The sequence below is a fragment of the Pseudopipra pipra genome, chromosome 12 (assembly GCF_036250125.1).
Source record: "Pseudopipra pipra isolate bDixPip1 chromosome 12, bDixPip1.hap1, whole genome shotgun sequence".
In the NCBI taxonomy this organism is placed as follows: domain Eukaryota; kingdom Metazoa; phylum Chordata; class Aves; order Passeriformes; family Pipridae; genus Pseudopipra; species Pseudopipra pipra.
In genome coordinates this window covers 5,720,942-5,741,693 of record NC_087560.1, presented here as the reverse complement: position 1 = coordinate 5,741,693, position 20,752 = coordinate 5,720,942, and the positions used below count along the sequence as shown (strand labels likewise).

The 20,752-nt window shown below is 47.6% G+C and overlaps 1 protein-coding gene across 3 annotated transcripts in view; it reads left to right on the top strand.

Moving 5' to 3' along the window:
- The window catches only part of CSNK1G1 (casein kinase 1 gamma 1), a 99,356-nt gene that overhangs the window by 30,983 nt on the left and 47,621 nt on the right, over nt 1-20,752 (top strand). For 2 of the 3 annotated variants that reach the window (XM_064668641.1, XM_064668640.1), the window contains exons 3-4: nt 9,138-9,551; nt 17,695-17,735. In XM_064668641.1, the coding sequence (XP_064524711.1) occupies nt 9,374-9,551; nt 17,695-17,735 (219 nt within the window). In that variant the 5' untranslated portion in view covers nt 9,138-9,373. Of the gene's footprint in view, nt 1-9,137; nt 9,552-9,816; nt 9,835-17,694; nt 17,736-20,752 lie in introns of those variants that run through there. The other variant, XM_064668642.1, reaches the window with a different exon arrangement.

Here is a 20,752-nt window from a genome sequence, read left to right as displayed (position 1 = left end):
AGAGAAAAAGGAAGGGGTGGTTCTTTATGTGCTGTGAGGATGCTGCCCTGTGGGATAGGTGGGTTTTTTCGACAGTTTGTTGTGGGGCTGCAGTGTTGACTTCATGGAGTTTTTATAATCCCATAGCAGGAAGGGAAGACAAATTGCTGCAGAAGGTTTCAGGCTTTGAGTGTAACAGTGCCTTAAATATCAATCTCTGTCAGTTTTTAATGGAAATGATCTATCCCAATCAAAACCTTCCTCTACCAGAAACAGAAATGGGAGAGAAGAAGGTGCTGGCAGGGGAGCAGGGCACTGGCAGCACAGGTAAGATTTGTTTGCAGAGTCTGAAGCAACATATTTATTAAGCCCAAACGAGCAGGATTTATTACTCAGGAATCTTGGTTCTTACCTTTTCAACTCCCTTGTGCTCTAAACCTTGTAACCAGGTGCAGAGGTCAGTCACCCCTGTCCAACAGCAATTTGCCTCCAAATAAACAGCACATTAAAGGCTGGGGCAGGTTTCTCTCCCCTGGCAGGTCTTAGGTATGTAGTTTCTTTTTCAAGACATGGTTTAGTTGCAAACAAAATATGTAGGTGATGTCAGTTGAATTCCTGCCAAATGTCTCATTACATGAGGTGACAGCGTGGTCTGATCCTCTCTCCATGACTGCTGGAAAAGGCAGTATCTTCACATAAGGAGAAGGTGAAGTTCAGGCATTAAAATGAAAATACATATACATTAAATAATGAAGTATCAACTCTTCTTGTGTTTCCCCTTAGTACACTCCATCTCTCTCCTTTTGGCATCACCATTACTATTTTTTTAAGAGATGCTGCTGTTCCAGCTCACCATCTCTTACATCACTGTGTTTCCAGTTCGTTCCCCAGCTCTTAGGAGGAGTTTCTGGTGATGAGCAACACGGAGTCGAGCCTGTTGGGCAATGTCGAGAGTCTGTGGGATGGAGTGACGCAGACTTTGCAGAGTTCTCCTCCTCCCTGCTTGTTGTGGGGCGTTTGGGCTTTGCCCGCCAGGTCAGGTCTCAAAGTTTAGCTGCACAGAGTGTACCTGTGACTTCTACCCACCTAAACTGTTTGTGGACATGCTCCCTTCTTCTGGGTTTCTCTTTTCATCTTCTCTTCGTATGAGGCTGTGTGGTGGTGAAGAATAGCTGCTTGAGTTCTTGTGGGGTCATACTCAGCATCACAGAAGAACATGGACATCTCTTACAGCCTGTTGTCCTTTGGCTGATGGCTGCTGTTCATCCCTGCAGGACACACCTGAGCTGGGCTGAATCTTCCTTTGGCACTCGATGCCCAAACCCTTGCACTGAATTAGGTACTTGCATGAAATTCCTTTTCTGAAGGCACCTCGTTCTGATGCAGCTTCATAACTTCACTCCTGTTGCATGGAAGTGGAATTTTCTCCAAGGCTTTGCTGCTTTGTGGTGACCCTTGGACACTGAGAGAGCCCTTACTCCTGTGTTTAGGGCTCAGTGCTGCGAGAGGTCAGATGTTCTCCTATCTCCTGAGCCATTAGGTGCAAATGCTCAGCATCTAATGGCTCATCCTGAATCTTGCCTGTGGTGTCTGAAGCTCATTTTAGGAGCTGGTATGAGACTTGGTGGAGGTTTGGTGTCCTTCTGCTCTGAGGTAACAAAGAAACCATTCTCCTTATTTGTCTTCAGCTTTTTGAGGTGCCCTGGGTATTGGTGGGACAGAAAGGAGGCAAACTGTTCCCATCTGGCAACTCCAAGCCAAGCCTGAGGACCTGGAGCTCTTCTCAAGCTGGGATATAGAGAGGCTCCATCTGAATACCCCCTCATTGCTGTTCTGTAATGACACTTTTTATGGATACTGGGTGGCACTCGACACAAATGTGTCCTTCCACAGGGGAGGCACGTACCTCCTGGATGCTGGGCTCCCCTGGACACACGGCCTCTCAGCACCTCAGGGCTGCCTGTCGTCTCGAGCTGAGTTCCACTAGCACAGCTTCTACCCACCCTTGCCATCAAGGGGTCTTTGGTTTCCTTTGATCTCATCTCCTCAACTTCACAAGGACTTTTCTTCTAATAGGAGGCTTTTCCTTGCCCCACACACCGTGAGAGCTGCATTGGCTCTGAACTTGATACTTGCATTCCTTTCTGAAAGCAGAAAAGAAGCACTTCATGGTTTGGATACTGCAAAGGTTTTTGGGGCTTTTTTTGTGTTTAGCTGCCAAATTCACCAGTCTTTTCAAGCTCTTGGAGCCTGTCTGCAGTTCATCCTCCGGGCTGCTTTTCCTTGCCAGGCAATGTGCAGATAAAACACTCGTGGATGATTGAGGTGCACCTGTGTTACATTAGGCTGTAAATCTGCAAAATCACTTTCGCTGCCAGTGATCCAAGGCTGCTCCAGAGACTGGGCTGCTGTGGTGGTTTTGGAAAGGACTTGCTCATCATTGTTGACACCAGCAGACTACATCCATCAGCCACCATGGATGCACCTGAACCCTCCTGGCATGGGTCATTCCTTGATGATGGATGTACATGACTGTCTAGAAGTCATCTTTTCCCCTTTCTTCTTCAAATCCGTTGTGTGAAAGGAAGGGGATGGCGTAGGCACGTCTGCACCTCTCTTTTTACTGTTAAGTGACCTGGTATTTGAAGATGAAAATAAAAATACAGGTCTATGAGATGCCTGGATATCAGAGAAGAGAATGTCTGCAAGGTTCTCATCCTGCCCCAGGTCTCTTGCAGACCCTTTGCTGCTGCCAGTTCTTTCCTCATTTTCTCTGTAGCATCCCCATAAATATCTATTTCTGCTGGAAACTGATCTTACATGGCTTCACACAGCCTGTTTTGTGAGCAGAGCTGAGATCCTGACCACCAGGCTCTTTGAGAAGCCTTTCAGAGATTGGACTTGATGATCTTGGTGGTCTTTTCTGACCTTTACAGTTCTGAACGCTGGATTGTAAAGCTGCGGTCGGTTGCTGTAAAGTCAGGAGGGTAGATCTCAAAACTGCTGTTGGTGTGAGGGTTCCCTCCCATGGCAGGGGCTGCAGGACCCCAGGGCACTGAGGGCTCTGGGGCTGGTGCTGGGCGGGCTCAGTGTGTGGGCCGAGCACCTGCGTTGGTTGGTGCTGCTGACAGCAGGGGTTTGGCTCTCTGACAGGCTTTTCTGCAGAGGGATGGTGTCTGATGTACTCAAGCCTCAGAAGATAGAGGGGAGCTGATCTGGCAGTTGCTTTTCAGTGTTTTCTCTGCCCAGCTTAAAAAAAAACCCGAAAATATGCAGAGCTCAGGTTTCATTAGGGGATTTTTTTGTTTTGTTTGAGCATTCAACTGTTCCTTAGCTGCTCTAGCATAATCCACCTCTTCATAAACAGCACTAACCCTCTTTTTCTGACAGATTATGGTCTCTAGTGCTTTGTTACATCTATAGGAATATGCATCTGTGGCTGCTGGCATGTGCTTGGCTGGGACTCAACTGGGGAAGAGAAGTCGATGGATCGAGCTCAGTCACACAAACCACTTCCCTGGAAAATTCTTTATACTTTGTTTTGACTCTCCTTGTGTGAAAGAACTAAATTACCAAGTAAATTTCTTTTTCCCTCCATAGCATTCTTGGTTTCCCTGCTGAGCTTGCGTGGAGGGGATTGAGAGCAAAGTTCAGGAATGAACTTAGAGAATGAATGCTTAGATTGCTCTTGGTGAAACAATCAACCAAGACCTACTTGGAAAAGGAACTTGCCATCATATTTAGTTGAGGATTATATAATTAATGTGTTTTAGCACATTCAGTGTCTTCGAGGAAAAGACCTCATCAAAGTTCACTTCTCTCAGATGGAAAAGGGTATCAGTTTGTTTGGGTTCATCTCTGTCCATAAAAACTGTAATTGGGGGATGTCAGCTTGACAGTCCTGGGCATTCATGAGTCAGGAATGAGTGTAGTGATCCACAGTTGTTCATCTTTCTCTCTTCCCAGCAATTTAGACTTAAATACTGTTTGTGTGCCTCCTTGTTGTCTGCCTGTGAAGCACTAAACAAAACTAACTGCAGAAGCTGAAGATTAAATTGTTGGGTCAAATGATTCAACAGAAGCAATTTGTAATGTTTGAAAGGCATCTGCAGCCTTCAAGGCTGGGAGGAATCTCCCAAGTGTGGGGCATCTGACGTGACGTGCACCTGCTCGCCATAGTCTGCAACCAGCTTTGTCAGTGCTGTTCCCAGCTTGAAACTGCAACAGAGAATTTTGACCTACTTTTTCAGTTTTTCTGTTGTTTTGCACAACATTGAGGACACTGAAACCAGGTCAGTCTAGTGCTGGTTGGAGAAGCACAGATAAATGCTGATCTCCTCTGTGTGGAGGTGCTGCTGGGGTACAGGCATGAAATGCATCTCCTGGTAGAAAACTCTCCACATAACCAAAAAGCTCTTGAGTGGGAGAGAAAAAGGCAAAAAAAAACCCAAAAGATATTTCTTGTGGCTAAGTGGAGAAAGCATTCAGCCTTGAATCCTTCCTTCCTTGGCTTGTGTAATAGCCAGGCACAAGAGCAGAGTCCTCTTCCAGGTCAGACCAAGAGTGTCAATCTGCTGGAGAGCAGGAAGTCTCTGCAGAGGGATCTGGACAGGGTGGATTGCTGGGCCAAGGCCAGTCTGATGAGGTTCGACAAGGCCAAGTGCCAGGTTCTGTGCTTGGGTTGCAACAACCCCATGGAATGCTCCAGGCTTGGAGATAAATGGCTGGAAAATGGCCCAGCAGGAAAGGACCTGGGGGTGCTGGTGACAGCTGCTGAACATGTGCCCAGGTGACCAAAAAGGCCAGCAATATCCTGGCTTATACCCACAATAGTGGGGCCACAGGCCCAGGGCAGTGCCTGTCCCCCTGTGCTGGGCACTGCTGAGGCCACACCTTGAATCCTGGGGTCAGTTCTGGGTCCTTCATGACAAGAGACATTGAGGGGCTGGAGTATGTCCAAAGAAGGGAACGGAGCCAGGGAAGGGGCTGGAGCACCAGGAGCAGCTGAGGGAGCTGGGGGGGCTCAACCTGGAGAAAAGGAGACTCAGGGGACCTTCTTTCTCTCTCCAACTCCCTGACAGGAGCATGGAGCCAGGTGGTGGTTGGGCTCTGCTCTCAGGGAACAAGGACAGGATGAAAGGAAATGGCCTCAAGTTGTGCCAGGGGAGGTTTAGGTTGGATATTGGAGAAATTTTCTTCATGGAAGGCATTGTTAAGCTTTGGAACAGACTGCCCAGAGCAGTAGTGGAGCCACCATACCTGGAAGTGTTCAAAACCATGTGGATGTGGCACTTGGGGACAAGGGGAAGTGGTGACCATGACAATGCTGGGTTAACTGTTGGACTCTTAGAGGGCTTTCCCAACCTTGATGATTCTGTGACTCTAAGATAGGATATTTGGTTATCTGTTCGTTTTTCTCCTCAGGAGCAGGGCAGATCTCATAACTTTTATTTTCTCATTAGTAGAACAGTGGCTTTGCCAGGAGTGAGTAACAGGATGGTTTTGGAAAAAGAAAAATTTTGTTGGGGCCAGTTGGAAGGACAGAAGCAGAATAAGAAATGGAATGTCGTGAAAGGGAGGAGATGAGGCAATGGGATGAGAAGGCGTGAAGGGACCTGAAGCCAGTGGATTGTGTCCTTGTAGAAGAGAGCAGAGCTGTCAGCAAAGGGTTTACTGATTGTGTTTTAATAAAGGCAGAGCAGTGACACCTCGAAAGCTGTTCCTGTTACAGTGAGGCAGAGGACACAAAGCCAGCTTGTTCCTCTAAATTTAGGGGTGTAAGCTCATAAAACGAGTTGGCAGATGCTGAGAACGTGAGTGAACACATCATATATGTCCTGGTTTCCACATGTTCCTCGTTCCCTGCACCCTTGTTCCCTGTTGTCCCTTTTCCAGAGGATGAGCCCTTTATCCCAATCTGTGGTAAAGCCAGCAAAGTTTTCTGCTGCTGAAGGCTCTACTTTTTACACAGTCTGAGGGTGGAAGCTGATGAGCTCATATCCGTATGTTTATAACATGTCATTTGAGAGTCCTGGAGGATTTTGACTTTGAAGTCATGTGGGAAGTAGCAGATCTTGTCTGGAAAGCGCTCTCCAGATCAGGAGACTCACCAGACGTATTACACAGGCACATGGGGTGGGTGTTGGAAAACCCAGTGATAAGGCATATACTTTGTCCTAAAGCAATGATCTTGGAGCTGCTTTGAGGAATTGAGGTCCTGTGTCTGTAGACAGCAGGGTGACATCACCCATCCTAACAGAAAATGGGGCTTTCTTGAAGGTTTCTTCTTAAAAGAAGAAAAAAGGAATTCTAGGGCTGCTTGTTGGGGTGTTGCTCTATCTGCCAGGCATTTGCAGTTTGATTTCTGGCATGTATTGACTCTTTCATGGATCAAAACCACACACAGACCCAGACTAGATCTGCTTGCTTTGATTTGAAGTAGAGGGGATCCATTCACCATTTCAGACTGGACAGATTTCTGAAATCATGCCACAAACCAAGAGTTGGACAACTCTCATTCATATTCTGGAAGGGTCTCCAGAGTAACTCAAGGAGATCAAAGAAGTTTTGAGTGCAAGGGAAGTGAGCTTCTCCTTGGAAGGGTAGGAACGAGGGTGGCTTTGACTTCTTCACACCAGTCTCTCATTTACTTGTCCTATCCTATGACTGCTCTCAGACTGAAGGGCTTCCCTGTGAAACCAGGAGGCTCTCAGCAGTGTCTGGGCCATAACGAGGAAGTGGTAAAGTGATTAAAACTTCCTTCACGCTGCACTGTGCTACTGATCTCAACACCAACAGCAGCTGCCTTCCAGTGCTACCTGGAAATGTCCAAGGCCAGGTTGGACAGGGCTTGGAGCAACCTGGTCTAGTGGAAGGTGTCCCTGTCCACGGCAGGGGGTGGAATGAGATGAGCTTTGAGGTCCTTTCCAACCCAAACCATTCTATGATTCAACACCATCTAGAACCTGGTTTGTAGCTGTGACACTGCGGTTTTATTGATGGAGGTGAGGTCGTGACTTAGATCTTGGGTCTAAGTGTTTGGAAGTGTGTAGGACACAGAGCTGTTGGTTTTTATTTAGCTAACTGTGCTTCAAGTGATTTCCTTTCAAGCCTTGTGTCTTTCATTAAATAACTGTTCCTGTGTCTCCAACTGTATTGTAGTGAAATGAATCCTGGAATTGGGCTGAGTCACCATTAGGAAAGTATCTTCAAGCAGCTCTGTTCAAATGGAAGTAACTTTGAAGAGCAATCTTGCTGAGTGGGTGGAAAGGTAGGAAGGGAAATCGTTATGAAGAAGTTTGAATCGTGGCAGGAAATCGTCCTGGTGTTCTGAGCAGCCTTTAAATATTAATGCGACTGAATTCAGGTTGCAGTCTGGTCTTCATTCTTCTGCCTCTCCTCCTCCAAATCTGAGAGCTTTGCTAGTCCTCCAAGGCCATACTTGATGCCATATTTACTGCTGTTGTTTTAAATACATAGTAACTACAGTGTGAGATCTGTGTGTGATCCCATATGCTGAGAGTTGGGCTCTGCTCGTAGGCTTGGCCCTAATAAAGAGGTTCTCAAGCGCTTGGTTCACTCATCCATCACTGCTCTGAATTCCTGTTTGCAAGAGGCTTTCAGCTGAGAGAGGATGTTTAGTGTTTGCAGACTGTCAGACGTGACCTTTTCATCCTTCTCCCTGGGGAGACCTCATCCAGATCGGGAGCGGGGGAGGGATGGAGGCGTAGGAGCTCATAACCAGTAACATCTTATTTCACAAGCCAGAAAACGCGTGGTGGAACTCTGGGCCTGCCTGAGGAAAACGGAGTTGCTTGTCCCATCTGAGATGTGCTGAGCAAGGGATAGACTGGGCAGGGTGTGTGCTCTTGCTAGAGACGTCTTTCTGTTTCCTTTTCTGAGGTCTGGAGTTGTTGCTCATGGATTATCCAGCCTTGATGAAAATAATTAGTTTCCTGGGGAAATAAATCCTCCTCTCTGGCTTTGGTGGGATCAAGTGTGTTTTCCAAAGTGCTGCTGTTTTTTGCTCCTGGAATTCCTGTGTTCTTTCTCAGGGATCCAGCCCTAGAAGCACTCCAGCATCATAGAATTGTTTGTGATGGAAAAGCCCTCTGAAATCATTGGGTCCAACTGTTCCCCCAGCACTACCAAGGCAACCACTAAGACATGTCTCCAAGTACCACACCCATATGTTTTATCACATGGAAGATGTAGTTTAACTGAAAGTTAAAACATTTGGCTGCAATAGTCTGTGTCTACTTCTCTTGCCACAGCAGAGATAAAGACCAAAACTTCCCCTACTCCAGCTTTAGCTTTCTAAATTTTATCAGAAGCACCTAAATCCACCAGCTACTGGAGGTCATCTTCACATTAGGTTACAGTTCCACAGCAAAATTCTGTAGTTACACTAACTGTCCTTTTCAAAAACTTTTTGGTTTGGATTTGTTTTGAAGCCAGCCCAGGGATGGCCTGGGGTGGGGTCCAGCCCAAGTGCTTTTCTGATATCTGATAGTGCCTCCTCAGTGCTCCTGCAGGCCGGTTCCACAGGGCAGACACAACTGTGCTTGTGTCTACACTGGGCAGGGCACCTGAAGGACGTGGAGATGTCTCTGATGAGAAAGCAGTTCATCCAGTTTGCTGGTAACGGACGTTTGCTGCTTATCCGTATTCAGCTCTAAGTATTAAATCTTGAATTAATTGGAGGGACGAGCAAAGCTTGGTCATGTGAAATAATTTCTTGTACGTGAACATCTCCAGCTCTCCTGTGTGGGCCTGTGTGGTGCTGAATCGCAAGTGGTGTTTCACACGTTGTTTCGGAATCACAGAATAGTTTGGGTTGAAAGGGACCTTAAAGCTCATCCCATTCCACCTCATGCCATGGGCAGGGACAGATCAGGTTGCTCCAAGCCTTGTTCAGCCTGGCCTTGAACACTTCCAGGGAGGGGACACAGAGCAAGCAGTGGATGGACAGCACTGAGAACTCTTCATAAGGTTGGGGCTTTTTATCAGAAAACTGTCAATACAATGATAAAGTTCTTCTATAGCTGTTAAATTCCTTCAGGCCGGGAAAGTTCTGGACATTGGCCCTGTTGTACTTTTCTCTCTTGGTATTTTAAAGTAATGATTTTTATTTCATATATCCTTTTTCTTTTCTCCAGGTAAGAAACCAAAAGTAACCTGCCTTTATTGAGTTCTCAAGAACATAATCGACCCCTTGGTACATTATCAAGATGCATTAAGAAGCTGGATCTGGTGCCAAAAGAACTCCATGAGTTTCCATGACTCTCTTGAACCCTGACTGATACTTTTGGATATAAATTTCTGTTCTAAGGAGAAGAGTGTGTACTCCAAATCCTTTCTGCCAGCTTGCTGGCAGAGATATTTCACTAAGATCATGGACCATCCTAATAGGGATAAGGATGAAAGGCAGCGGACGACGAAGGGAATGCCAGGAAGGAGCGGGCACGGTTCTCGACCGAGCTCATCGGCATCTTCTGGCGTTCTTATGGTGGGACCCAACTTCAGAGTGGGCAAGAAGATTGGGTGTGGGAACTTTGGAGAACTCAGACTAGGTAAGAAGTAACCGTTTTAGTGGCCTGCGTTATGCAAATTAGCATTTCACCACTGGAATATAAATATGTAAAAACTTACCCTGGCTCGAGAAACGCGTGCGCTTGTCTCGTTTCCCAAGTGTCGAGCTGCCTTACCTGAAGCTTCTGACTCAGAAGATGTAACTCTTAACATGATTTTGATTTGCATAAAGTCAAAGGGAATACACTGGAGAGGCCAAAGATGCAAATTTTGAACAATCCCAACAAATGAAGACTGTTCTCAGTGCTGAATGTCTTGCCTAAGGTGAAAACAAATCTTCTTAACTGTGTGAATTGCTAAATCTTGCTCTCAGATTTTTGTCCATAAGCTAGAACACTCTTTTAAAGTGCTAGGTGAGACTCTTTCCAAGCACTCAGACTTGATTCCACATCCTTCTCTAACCTCACTGCCCTAATTCCAGCCCCATCCCAGTCTCCCTGCTCTGTCCCATGTGTCAGACTCACTGGCAAGAGCAGGGCGTGGGATTGGCCATCTGGCTGCACTCAGCCAGCCCAGCAGCCCGTGAATTTTCATGGACTGTTGGTCTCCTAACCTCATCTTGCAGCTGGTCACTCAAACAGATGGTTCCACTAATGCATTGTTTGTTTAGGACTACTCAAGAGCTCAGTGCATTGGGCTCTTAAGTCGTCCTAACCAAACAATGGTTGTGTTTTAAAAGAGGTGGGGGAAGCACCAGTATTGCTTCCTGTAACCAAAGGGTTATAACAAGTAACTATTGATAGTATCTTTGTAGATTCCTGTTCAGAATCTATGTCATCTTAAATTAATCTGTGTAGTCTCTCACTCTGAGGTTGGGTTGTTGCATCTCTACAAACTGCTGCTTCTCCACAGTGTGAAGATTAACCAGCTCACTTATGGTGTGTCTCAGTAAACGGGTAGTTTGGTTTCAGCATTACATCAGAGACATTTTATTGATTTGCAGGAGCAGAGATAACACTCCAGAGGTGGAGAGAAACCAAGGGCAAGGACGGAAACTCCCGTCTTCCTGCACATGAGTATAATTGGCAGCTGTAGATAGGTTTGGATCCTTACAGTGACATAACATTAAAAGCTCTATTGCATTCTCAACCTCCCCCCCAACAGCAAATGTCAGGATCCCCAGGGAGATTTGAATTGCTTTGTAATCCAAGCTCTAGGCTGAGGTTCAGTGGCTGTAGTGGATCCCTCCAGGTACAGGACTCTTGGGTTTATTCAGCTGGTGCCCGAATCACAGAATAGTTTGGGTTGGAAGGGACCTTAAAGCTCATCCTGTTCCACCCCCTGCCATGGGCAGGGACACCTTCCACTAGACCAGGTTGCTCCAAGCCCTGTCCAACCTGGCCTTGAACACTTCTGGCGATGGGGCAGCCACAGCTTCTCTGGACAACCTGGGCCAGAGCCTCACCACCCTCACAGCCAACAATTCCTTCCCAGTATCCCATCTAATGCTGCCTCGGGCAGTGGGAAGCCATTCCCCCTTGAATTGGCACTTCAGACCCTTGTCCAAGGGACTGTTTTGGAGCCCCTTTAGGCACTGGAAGGGGCTCTAAGGTCTCCCTGGAGCTTCTCTTCTCCAGGTGAACACCCCCAGCTCTCCCAGCCTGGCTCCACAGCAGAGGGGCTCCAGCCCTTGGAGCAGCTCCGTGGCCTCCTCTAGACTCACTCCAGCAGCTCCACGTCCTTGTGCTGTTGGACCCCAGAGCTGGAGGCAGCTCTGCGGGGGGGAGTCTCACCTGAATGAGGCAGAGGGGCAGAATCCCCCCTCCCCTGCTGCCCCTGGTGGTGCTGTGGCTGCAGCTCCTGTTTCCATGATTGTTTTTCACATTTCTCAAAATTTTAGTGCTACTGGGTTTGTGATTAAAGTACAGTTTCATAGCATGTACTTTGGAGAAGAGATTTCACTTCTGAAAAAGTCACTTTACAGAGAAATTAAGTTTTAACTGTGGAAATGCAACACCTGCTAGGTGAGTGGCTGTTTTGTTTTTAATAATACATGTATTGTTAATGCTGGTTAACTAAGAATTTGGGCAACGAGCCACATGTACTGATAACTATTAAGTGTAACGTCCTTCTAGGAGCTGTATTACCCTTTTTTTTAAACTCCTCTTGCTTTTTGCCTGTCACTATCCTTTAAGAACTCCTGTTTGCTCAAATAGCAGCTATTTCTCTTGCACAGACTGGTGGTAATTATGTCTGGGAGGAAGGAGAAGCTGAAATCTGAGCATGCAAGTCTCTGATAACAGTTTTGTCCTGTGAGGATGAATGGTGTGCCCTCCGCTTTTTGACTTTTTTAATATGGTTTCAGAGAAGTTAAACCCCAGTAGTACAGGCAGAGCAAAGCCTGATAAACAAGGGGAAAGGAGATTTTTCCAATTCCCTGGAGAGTTTCTCTGTTTTCAGGTGTTGTGTTTTCACTCCAAGCTGCTCTTGTATCAGGGGAGCTGATTGTTCAGGGAGGAGATGGCACGTGCCTACGGAAGCTGTTTGCTGTGAATATCCAGCTCCCTGGTCAGGGTTGATCTTTCTTCCTAAAAATACAGATTGCCCCGGGGATATGACTTTTTTGGAGCATGTGGGAGCAGCACAGTCGTATCCCAGCCCACTGAGGAGATGGGATGGGGAGATGAACACAAAACTCAGCATTTGATAGGAGGAAAGGGGGAAATGGCCACAGTCTGTGCCAGGGGCAATTCAGGTTGGATATTAGGAAAATATTTCTTCACTGAAAGGGTGGTTGAGCATCAGAACAGGCTCCTCAGGGAAGTGTTGGAGTCACCATTCCTGGAAGTGTTCAGAGAAGGAGTAGATGTGGCACTGCACAGTGTGATTTAGTGGGAATGGTGGGATTCAATTGAAGGCTGGACTTGATGACTGATGACCTTGGAGGTCTTTTCCAACCCTAATGATTCTGTGATCTGGAACAGGGTTAACCAGTGGCTATTTCTTCAGACAGGCTGCAGAGGAGGGGGCCTGGGAGGGCTTTGGTTTCCCAACTGGCTCACCCTACTAGCAGGAATATGGTGCTAGCAGGGAGCAGGGTGTCCTGTTTGCCATTCCCATGTCAGATGCTGATGGATTTGGGATTTCATTGCCCTCTCTGCAACACCAAATCATGCAGCTCCCTGGTATCTGCCGAGTCAAACCTCATGCTGCCTCAGGAGCTGGAGCAACAGGAAATTTTTTCCCAAACACTGAACCATGAGCCATGGTAGGGATAAATAAGCCTCCACAAAAGTCTCTTTTTTCCCACTGTTTGATACCCTTATTTAGTAATGCAATTAAATAGGAACTAATGTAAAGTTCTTATTGCAGTTTCAGTAAGTTGGGGGGGTTTCTAAAATAAGCATTAAGTCCTGGATAGAGCAGATCATAGAATTGCAGGATGGTTTGGGTTAGAAGGGACAGTGAAAGATCATCTTGTTCTAACCTCCTGCCATGGGCAGGGACACCTTCCACTAGCCCAGGTTTCTCCAAACCCCGTCCAACCTGACCTTCAATGCTTCCAGGGATGGGGCAGCCACAGCTGCTCTGGACAACCTGGGCCAGGGCCTCCCCACCTTCACAGCCAACAATTCCTTCCCAATATCCCATCTAACCCTGCCCTCTGGCAGTGGGAAGCCATTCCCCCTTGGCCTCTCCTTCCAGCCCTTGTCCAAATTCCCTCTCCAGCTCTCCTGGAGCCCCTTTAGGCTCTGGAAGGGGCTCTAAGATCTCCCTGGAGCGTTCTCTTCTCCAGCTGAACACCCCTAGTCTCCCAGCCTGGCTCCAGAAGAGAAGGGCTCCAGCCTTGGAGCATCTCCATGGCCTCCTCTGGACTCACTCCAACAGCTCCATGTCCTTCTTGTGTTGCAGACACAGAGTTTTTACTGGAGACCAAATCTTTTTGTTCTAATGCCAACATTATCTGGCATTTTCAAAACTGTATGTCCAAGTATTTAAAAATTACCATTAATGCAGCTTTTCTCCCTGCTTTGGGGGTGGAAAAAATAGTTAGGATGGGCTAGATCTGATCTGTATCTTGATTCCTCCCTTGGTGGGTTGCTGCACCAAAGATATTTGGGGAGAAGTCTGTGTTTTTATGTGCATCCAGAAGTCAGATGTCAGCATGATTCACACAGAGTTCTCCTGAAGATTCAGCACATCTCAGCAGTGAGTAGCAAGCCCCAGACTAGCAGAAAAGTTTCTTATCTGTAGATTGCCGGGTCAGAGCAGGTGGATCTGATCTGGGAAGGTGCCCCCCAAAAGCAAGAACCACCTGGGCTGTAGTTTGAAGCCAGGAGCTTTGCTTCCAAACAAGTAAAACAATCAAATAAATAATTAAAGATTATAATAGCATCTGGTACTGGGGCTGTAGTTCCCCAATAACAATGCATAATGTGAATATTGGATGAGAACAATGTGGGATGTGGAGGGTGAGAGCAGATCCTGGGTAGGGTCTACACCAGGAGCTGTTAGCAGGAGACGTGCTCTAAAAGGGACAACAATCAGGCACATCCTGAGTGCCCACAGAGTCTGGTGTGTGTGCAGATGCATCACTTTGTAGATGGCTCGCTTTGGGCTCCTCTGGTGCCTGCAATCTGTCCATGTATTTGCTGCATCTCACTGCCAGGCCTTGAGAAATCCGCTTGGTGAGGTTTCCCACGTGAATACCAGCAACTTAATGCATCGCTTCTCCTTTGGAATATGTAGTTCATAATTGTCAGTGGAACTCCCCAAAACTGAGGCATGGACTTACTCACTGCTCCATCAAAAGCTTTGCCTCAACTTGAAAGGCTTTTGTTAGCACAGTTATACGGATCGTTTGTTGTACCAAGTTAAGGTGCAGCTTCTGTTCAGGGCTTGTTTCACTGCACAGGTCACTGTCTCCTGGGAGCCTTTGCTCTTCCATCCTAATCTGCCTTGGGGGAGGAGGAAGGATAAACCGTTGCACCTTGGACAGTGTGACAGCAAAACTGAGGGGTAGATGTCAGTCTGGAGCCAGCAGAGAGATTTTGGGGATTTGCTTTGCCATTGTAGCTGGCAAAACAAGCATCTCATGCTGCAGCTTTGGGAAGGGTTTGGATTTCAGAGGCTGGACCCATTTGTACCCCCTTATATTCAGGGTCTCCCCGTAGTGCTCTGGTGGGGATGCACTGGAGGATGAATTAGTTCATTTACCTTTGGCTGTTGGCCTGATTTCCCAGGCTGGTGTGCTGCTAATCCCAGCTCTTTAACTGAGGAACTTCATTATGAAAATCACCTTCTATCTAGTCCTCACCCTCATAAACCAGACCATAATAAGATGGATTATGGCTCTGTGTACATGGAGGGTGTTGGCCATGTCCGTTTTGCCTTGAAACAAGTTTGGAAGAGCACTGTTTCCCTGATGCCATTGTCCTGCATTGGTGGGAGAGCACAGGTGTTGATGGAAGGGCTGTGGGTGGAAGTGCACCCCTGCTTTGAAAAGGTGTGATGGAGGTCATGGGATCCATAGGGGATGGAGTTCTCATGCCTCCCTCCCTGGAGGCTTTTGCTGTTCAAAGCATCTGACTTTCTCACATATTTGGGCTGGAGCTTCCCTGGCTCAGTGTCCTCAAACTGAGCACCTTCAACCATGTCCTGGGCTCGTCCCCACCAGGGGCAGCAGGTGAGGGCAGGATTCTGCCCCACTCAGGTGAGACCCCCCCCCCTGCAGTGCTGCCTCCAGCTCTGGGGTCCAACAGCAGAAGGACATGGAGCTGTTGGAGCAAGTCCAGAGGAGGCCACAGAGCTGCTCCAAGGGCTGGAGCCCCTCTGCTGTGGAGCCAGGCTGGGAGAGCTGGGGGTGTTCACCTGAAGAGAAGGCTCTGGGGAGACCTTAGAGCCCCTTCCAGGGCCTAAAGGGGCTCCAAGAGAGCTGGAGAGGGACTTTGGACAAGGGCCTGGAGGGAGAGGCCAAGGGGGAATGGCTTCCCACTGCCAGAGGGCAGGGTTAGATGGGATGTTGGGGAGAAATTGTTCCCTATGAGGGTGGTGAGGCCCTGGCCCAGGTTGTCCAGAGCAGCTGTGGCTGCTCCATCCCTGGAAGCATTGAAGGTCAGGTTGGACGGGGCTTGGGGAAACCTGGGATAGTAGAAGGTGTCCCTGCCCATGACAGGGGGTGGAACTGGGCAATCTTTAACTGTCCCTTCCAAACCATTCTGTGATGTTGGTTGGAGCTCTATCGGGAAGGGGGAGGAGCTACAGCTTCAGCTGCCAGTGGGGCTCATTCTCTAGTCCCTCACACAGAGCAGGTATTCCAGGTGGTTTTAGGCTGCCTTCCCTCAATGTCCTCATGTCTTCTCGCCTTCAGCCATTACTGCAGCCCAGGTCTGTCTCAGAGGGTGAAGCAGTTCATCTGCCATCTCCTTTTCCAGCAGTTTGGCCTTTTAGCCCCTCAATGCTTTCCAGTGTCTGAGTATTCCCAATGAAACTACAAAACCTCCTTTCTACACTTTGTTTCCAGTCTGGGCATAATATTATGTCTTTTACTGGAAAGAAATAGATGGAAAGCACCCTGTGTGTCAGGGGTTAGTGCTGGGGCTCAGCTTTCACCTCTGCCTGCAGAAACACCTCCCTGAGGATATTTAACCTCGCATTTAAATGCCTGCCCTGTGTTAAACTGCATCACCAGTTACCAGAACAGGTTGTAGCTATAAAATTTTGCCTTCCTGATGGATGTTAAAGCAATATGCTTGGTGCAGGCTGAGCCTGGGAACACCTAATCCCAAATTTAGAGGCCAGAACTACCCTGAGAGATACAGTGGGGAAAGCATCAAAAGAAGTGAAATGTAGAAAACATGAAGCTGTTATAAAGTAAACTAAATTTCCCTTGATATTTCAGGATTTAAAAACGACTGTCTGTCTTCTCTCATGTTCATAATGTCTTTAATTTGATTGAGTCTCCCAGTGCTGTTGCGTTGTATCCGTGTGCTGAGGAGGACACGGCATGGTTTTAATGCTGCCATGTGGATATGGCAGAGCTGCTCCTGCCTGCTCTGAAGGATGTCACTCCCTGTCCTGGGCTTTCTCAAGAGCTGGGCTGTGCAAAGCATCAATATCCATGATAGGAATTGGAAAATAAGTGTGTAACACGACCAGGCTGATGCTACAAATAAACGCTGATAGCTTCCAGCCTGGATTGCTTCTGTGTTTTAGAGCTACAGTTGCTGAATGGAAGCATGACTTATGCTGTGGCAGTGCTAAGCAGTGATGAGCAAAGGTCAATGCTTCCCTGGCTAAATTCATGGGGAGCTTTTTGTGTTGGGGGCTGCCCTCCTCAAAGGGGACAGTGGGTCCAGAGGAGGTCAGAAAGGTGGAGGGTGCCAGCGTGGTGGGACAGAGCAGATCCAAGGCCTGCCTGAGTGTCCTTCCCCAGTGGGGGGACTGGAGAGTTTGCTGTCAGGCATGAGCAATGTGGAGGTGAAGGGGAGGTGATTGCTCAGATTCCCTGGCAGAGGAACTGAAGGACGTTGAGTGATACTGTAACTGGCAGCGTCAGAGCACATGGAGGGATGCTCTGTGACACATGTAGCTGTGCATTGCTGCCACGGGTTGCTGAGGGGCCCAAGGGCTCCCTTCAAACACCAGACAGGCTCCTGGAGGAAAAATTCCCCTCCAGCTGTAGCACACACGGATTCCAGAGCTCTGGCTCAGCTGGACGTGTGCTCGACTGGTTGTGCTCATCCTACACTCCTTCGTGCTTCCCAGAGCATGATTAACCTGGTGAAACTCCCTGGAGATTCCACGATGAAATTGTTACATGTCCAACAGGTCCAAGACACTTTCAAAAGAAATGATGTTCTGTCTCTTCAGCTTTTTGTTCCCCAGATGTCTTTGGCATGATGTAGATAATAAAACCCCATGTCTCTGGGATACCTCCTCTAAGGTGTGCACGGAGCATAAGTGCTGCCCTAAAACACAATTCCCTTGTGCTGAGGGGAAGGTGGTGTTTGCCTGCCCTGCTGAACTGCTGCAACTGATTATTTTGAGGCTTACACTTTCTTAAAGGCATTGTGGGGAATTGCAAAAACAGCCCTTTGGCAGCAGTGACACTCTTCCTTATTGTGCCTCGAGCTGCGAGTGCTGAATGTGGAACTAAAAGATTTTTTTCTTCTCTCCTTACAGGTAAAAATCTCTACACCAATGAATATGTAGCGATCAAACTGGTGAGTAGAAGCTTCAGGTGTCCTTAAATGACTCGTACTTCATGTTAAAAATTCAGAACAAAAGGAAATTTCTCACTTCAGACTCAGTGCTGCTCTCACCCTCAGCTAGAATGACTTATTAAAGCTAACATAAATTCTTAAGAACTCTAAAAGCAAGGGAAGAACCCATCCTTCCACCTGCTGAGCGCTTTTGGTATCTAACTGGTCTGTAGCTGTCCTACAGCAGCGAGTGAAGAGCACTGAGGGTGGGTTTGCCACCTCTTTCTGCTCCATAGCTTGAGCCTTCCTGTTCAGGACTCCATGGATTCTCCAGTTGTCAGAGCATTTGGTCAGGAACCTGGCATGGTGCAGCCTGCTGCTCCGTGTCTTTGGAGTCAAGAGACAGGAAAGAGGGAGTTTCTGTGGTTCAGATACCCTTGGGGAGTAGGGCACAGCTCGATCTGGTACGATGCCGAGAGGCTGCAGGTGCAACAGGCAAAACAAGATTCAGTTTGGTGAAGGTCAGTCTTTGGCTGCTGTGTGTGGCCAGGAGATACAATCACATCATCTTGTGGTATCTGGGGGATGGGGAACTCCCTAACTTATAACATTTGCAGATTTATAAACTCACAGCCCAATAGTTTGTGTTTATGTCTTAACTTTTCCTGTATACAAACTAAGAGTTTCCTTGGTCCCTGGAAGTTTTCAGATTCAATTTCTTCAGCTGATGTGCTCTCTTCTCACCCGAATGCTCTTTAATCATGATCCAAACCCTAAAACCTGCAGTGAAAGTTGTGATTCTAGCTTGATACTGGCAGCAAACCTGCCTGTTTGTCCTGGTGATGCTGTCTGGCAAAATGACAGGAATCACTCCAGTTACAGAAGACCAAGATGGATGTGGTGCATTAATTGTGATCACGTTTGAGTGCCACAGATTCCATATCTCTGCATTCTCCTTATGATGCACAGTCGATGAAAAATAACCAGGGCTTTGCAGGTGAGGCTTGTTTTTGAGACTGTTGGCAAATGTCAGAGGATATTCCCCAAAGTAAATAAATAAACACCTGCAGTGGAGTTTAGGATCAGAATTGCAGGATGGTTTGGGTTGGAAGGAACAGTTAAAGATCATCCAGTTCCACCTCCTGCCATGGGCAGGGACACCTTCCACTAGCCCAGGTTGCTCCAAGCCCCGTCCAACCTGGTGTTGAACACTTCCAGGGATGGGGCAGCCACAGCTGCTCTGGGCAACGTGTGCCAGGGCCTCCCCACCTTCACAGCCAACAATTTCTTCCCAATATCCCATCTAACCCTGCCCTCTGGCACTGGGAAGCCATTACCCTTTCTCCTGTCCCTCCATCCCTTGTCCAAAGTCCCTCTCCGTCTTTCTTGGAGCCCCTTTAGGCTCTGGAAGGGGCTCTAAGGTCTCCCTGGAGCCTTCTCTTCTCCAGCTGAACACCTCCAGCTCTCCCAGCCTGGCTCCATAGGGGATGCCCATGATATGGATCCCCATGAGGAAGGAGGACTGTTGGTTTTTAAGCAATAGAAGATGTGCTGTGTACACAGACAAGGCGTTTTATTCAGTCAATAACGCTCCTAATTTGCTTTCAAAGATACTCCTCCAAAGTTATCGCATTGAAAACCATAAGGAAGTAATAGTCCAGGTAAAACACAGCTGGACTACTCCAAAGTCTTTTTTTTCTTTCAAAAAAGTGCCTGCAGAGACACCTCCCAGCAACCTGAAGCCTTTCCACAGCCATATGGCTCCATGGCATTGCCTCTGGCTGCCTTAATCTGACCTATTTTTCTGGTCGCGTTCTTTCCTCTTCTTTTCTTTTGTGTCCCCCCAAATAACTGAGTTATTTGCAGTTACTCTGCAACACATTTCAGTTTTATTTGCCCTGTTGTGATTCAAGCTTAAAGATCTCTGGTCCTTCCTGTGTGAAGGGCTGGAATTACCATCTGATGACCATCCAGGTGTTCACATACTTGCTCTGTTTTGGAGAGTTTTTATGAGGGAACAGTAGAAAAGGTGGGGGTTCCTTGGTCTCCTAATCTTAGAGAAGATTCCTCAGGAGTAGGAATTACTCAGCCTTGTCAGCAGCAAATATGCTGCTCTTACATGTGGATTTAACTGCAATTTCCTTTATCCTTCAAATAATTCCTGGATTAGTGGTGGAGTAGCTGCTTTTGATGTACTTGTAGGCAATGTTTTCTTTAATCTGCATTGTTGGACCAAGTCAGAGCTCTACTCCAAGTCCTTCTGGCTGTGAGATTCTCTTCTGCCACTTCAGCCCTGCTGTCTCAGCTATTCCTGCCTCCTGTCATGATGTTAAAGCTGGAAAATGAGGTTTCTTTTGTGGGGTTTAGGTTTCTTTTTGGGGTTGAGGCTGCACCTTGGAAAATTGCTGGTGGTGGAGATGAGTCCCTGTGTTCTGCCTTCTGTGATGGCACTGTATAGCTCCTGGTCCTGCTCTTCAGCTGAGTTCAAGCTGAGGTCAAGGGCATCTGGTTTAATCTTCCAAGGGTTTTCAAAGCTGGATTGCATATGGTAGGAATTCCTTCCCTGGAGGAGGTCAGCCTGGTGACGTTCAGCTGTAGCCTGGGCGCAGTACCAGACTGCACCCTCTCGTAGCGACAGTGGCACCACTGGTTCAAGCTGTGGATTTTCGCCATTGGACGGCATCAGTTCGGTTATTTTTGCTGCAAACACGACATCTGCCAGCATCCCTAAGCCCTTGGTCTACAGGACAACCATCTGTTCTGGTATGATCTTCTCGGAAGCTGCCACAACTCTGGCAAACGTCCTGAGCTCAGGCTCCAGCAGCTCCTGCTGCAGCAGTGGCTCGGGACTCCTTCTCTGATTACGTCATGAGCAGCATCACATCCTGCTACATCAATCCTTCCACCTTTTCATTGGGATAAATAAACTATTCCCTGAACAGACTGAGTTCCTGTTGCCCTGAATTCCTGCACTCTTCAGGTGTCTGTAGACTTTCCCTCAAGCCACCAGTAGCAATTATCTTAATTTAAATGTGACT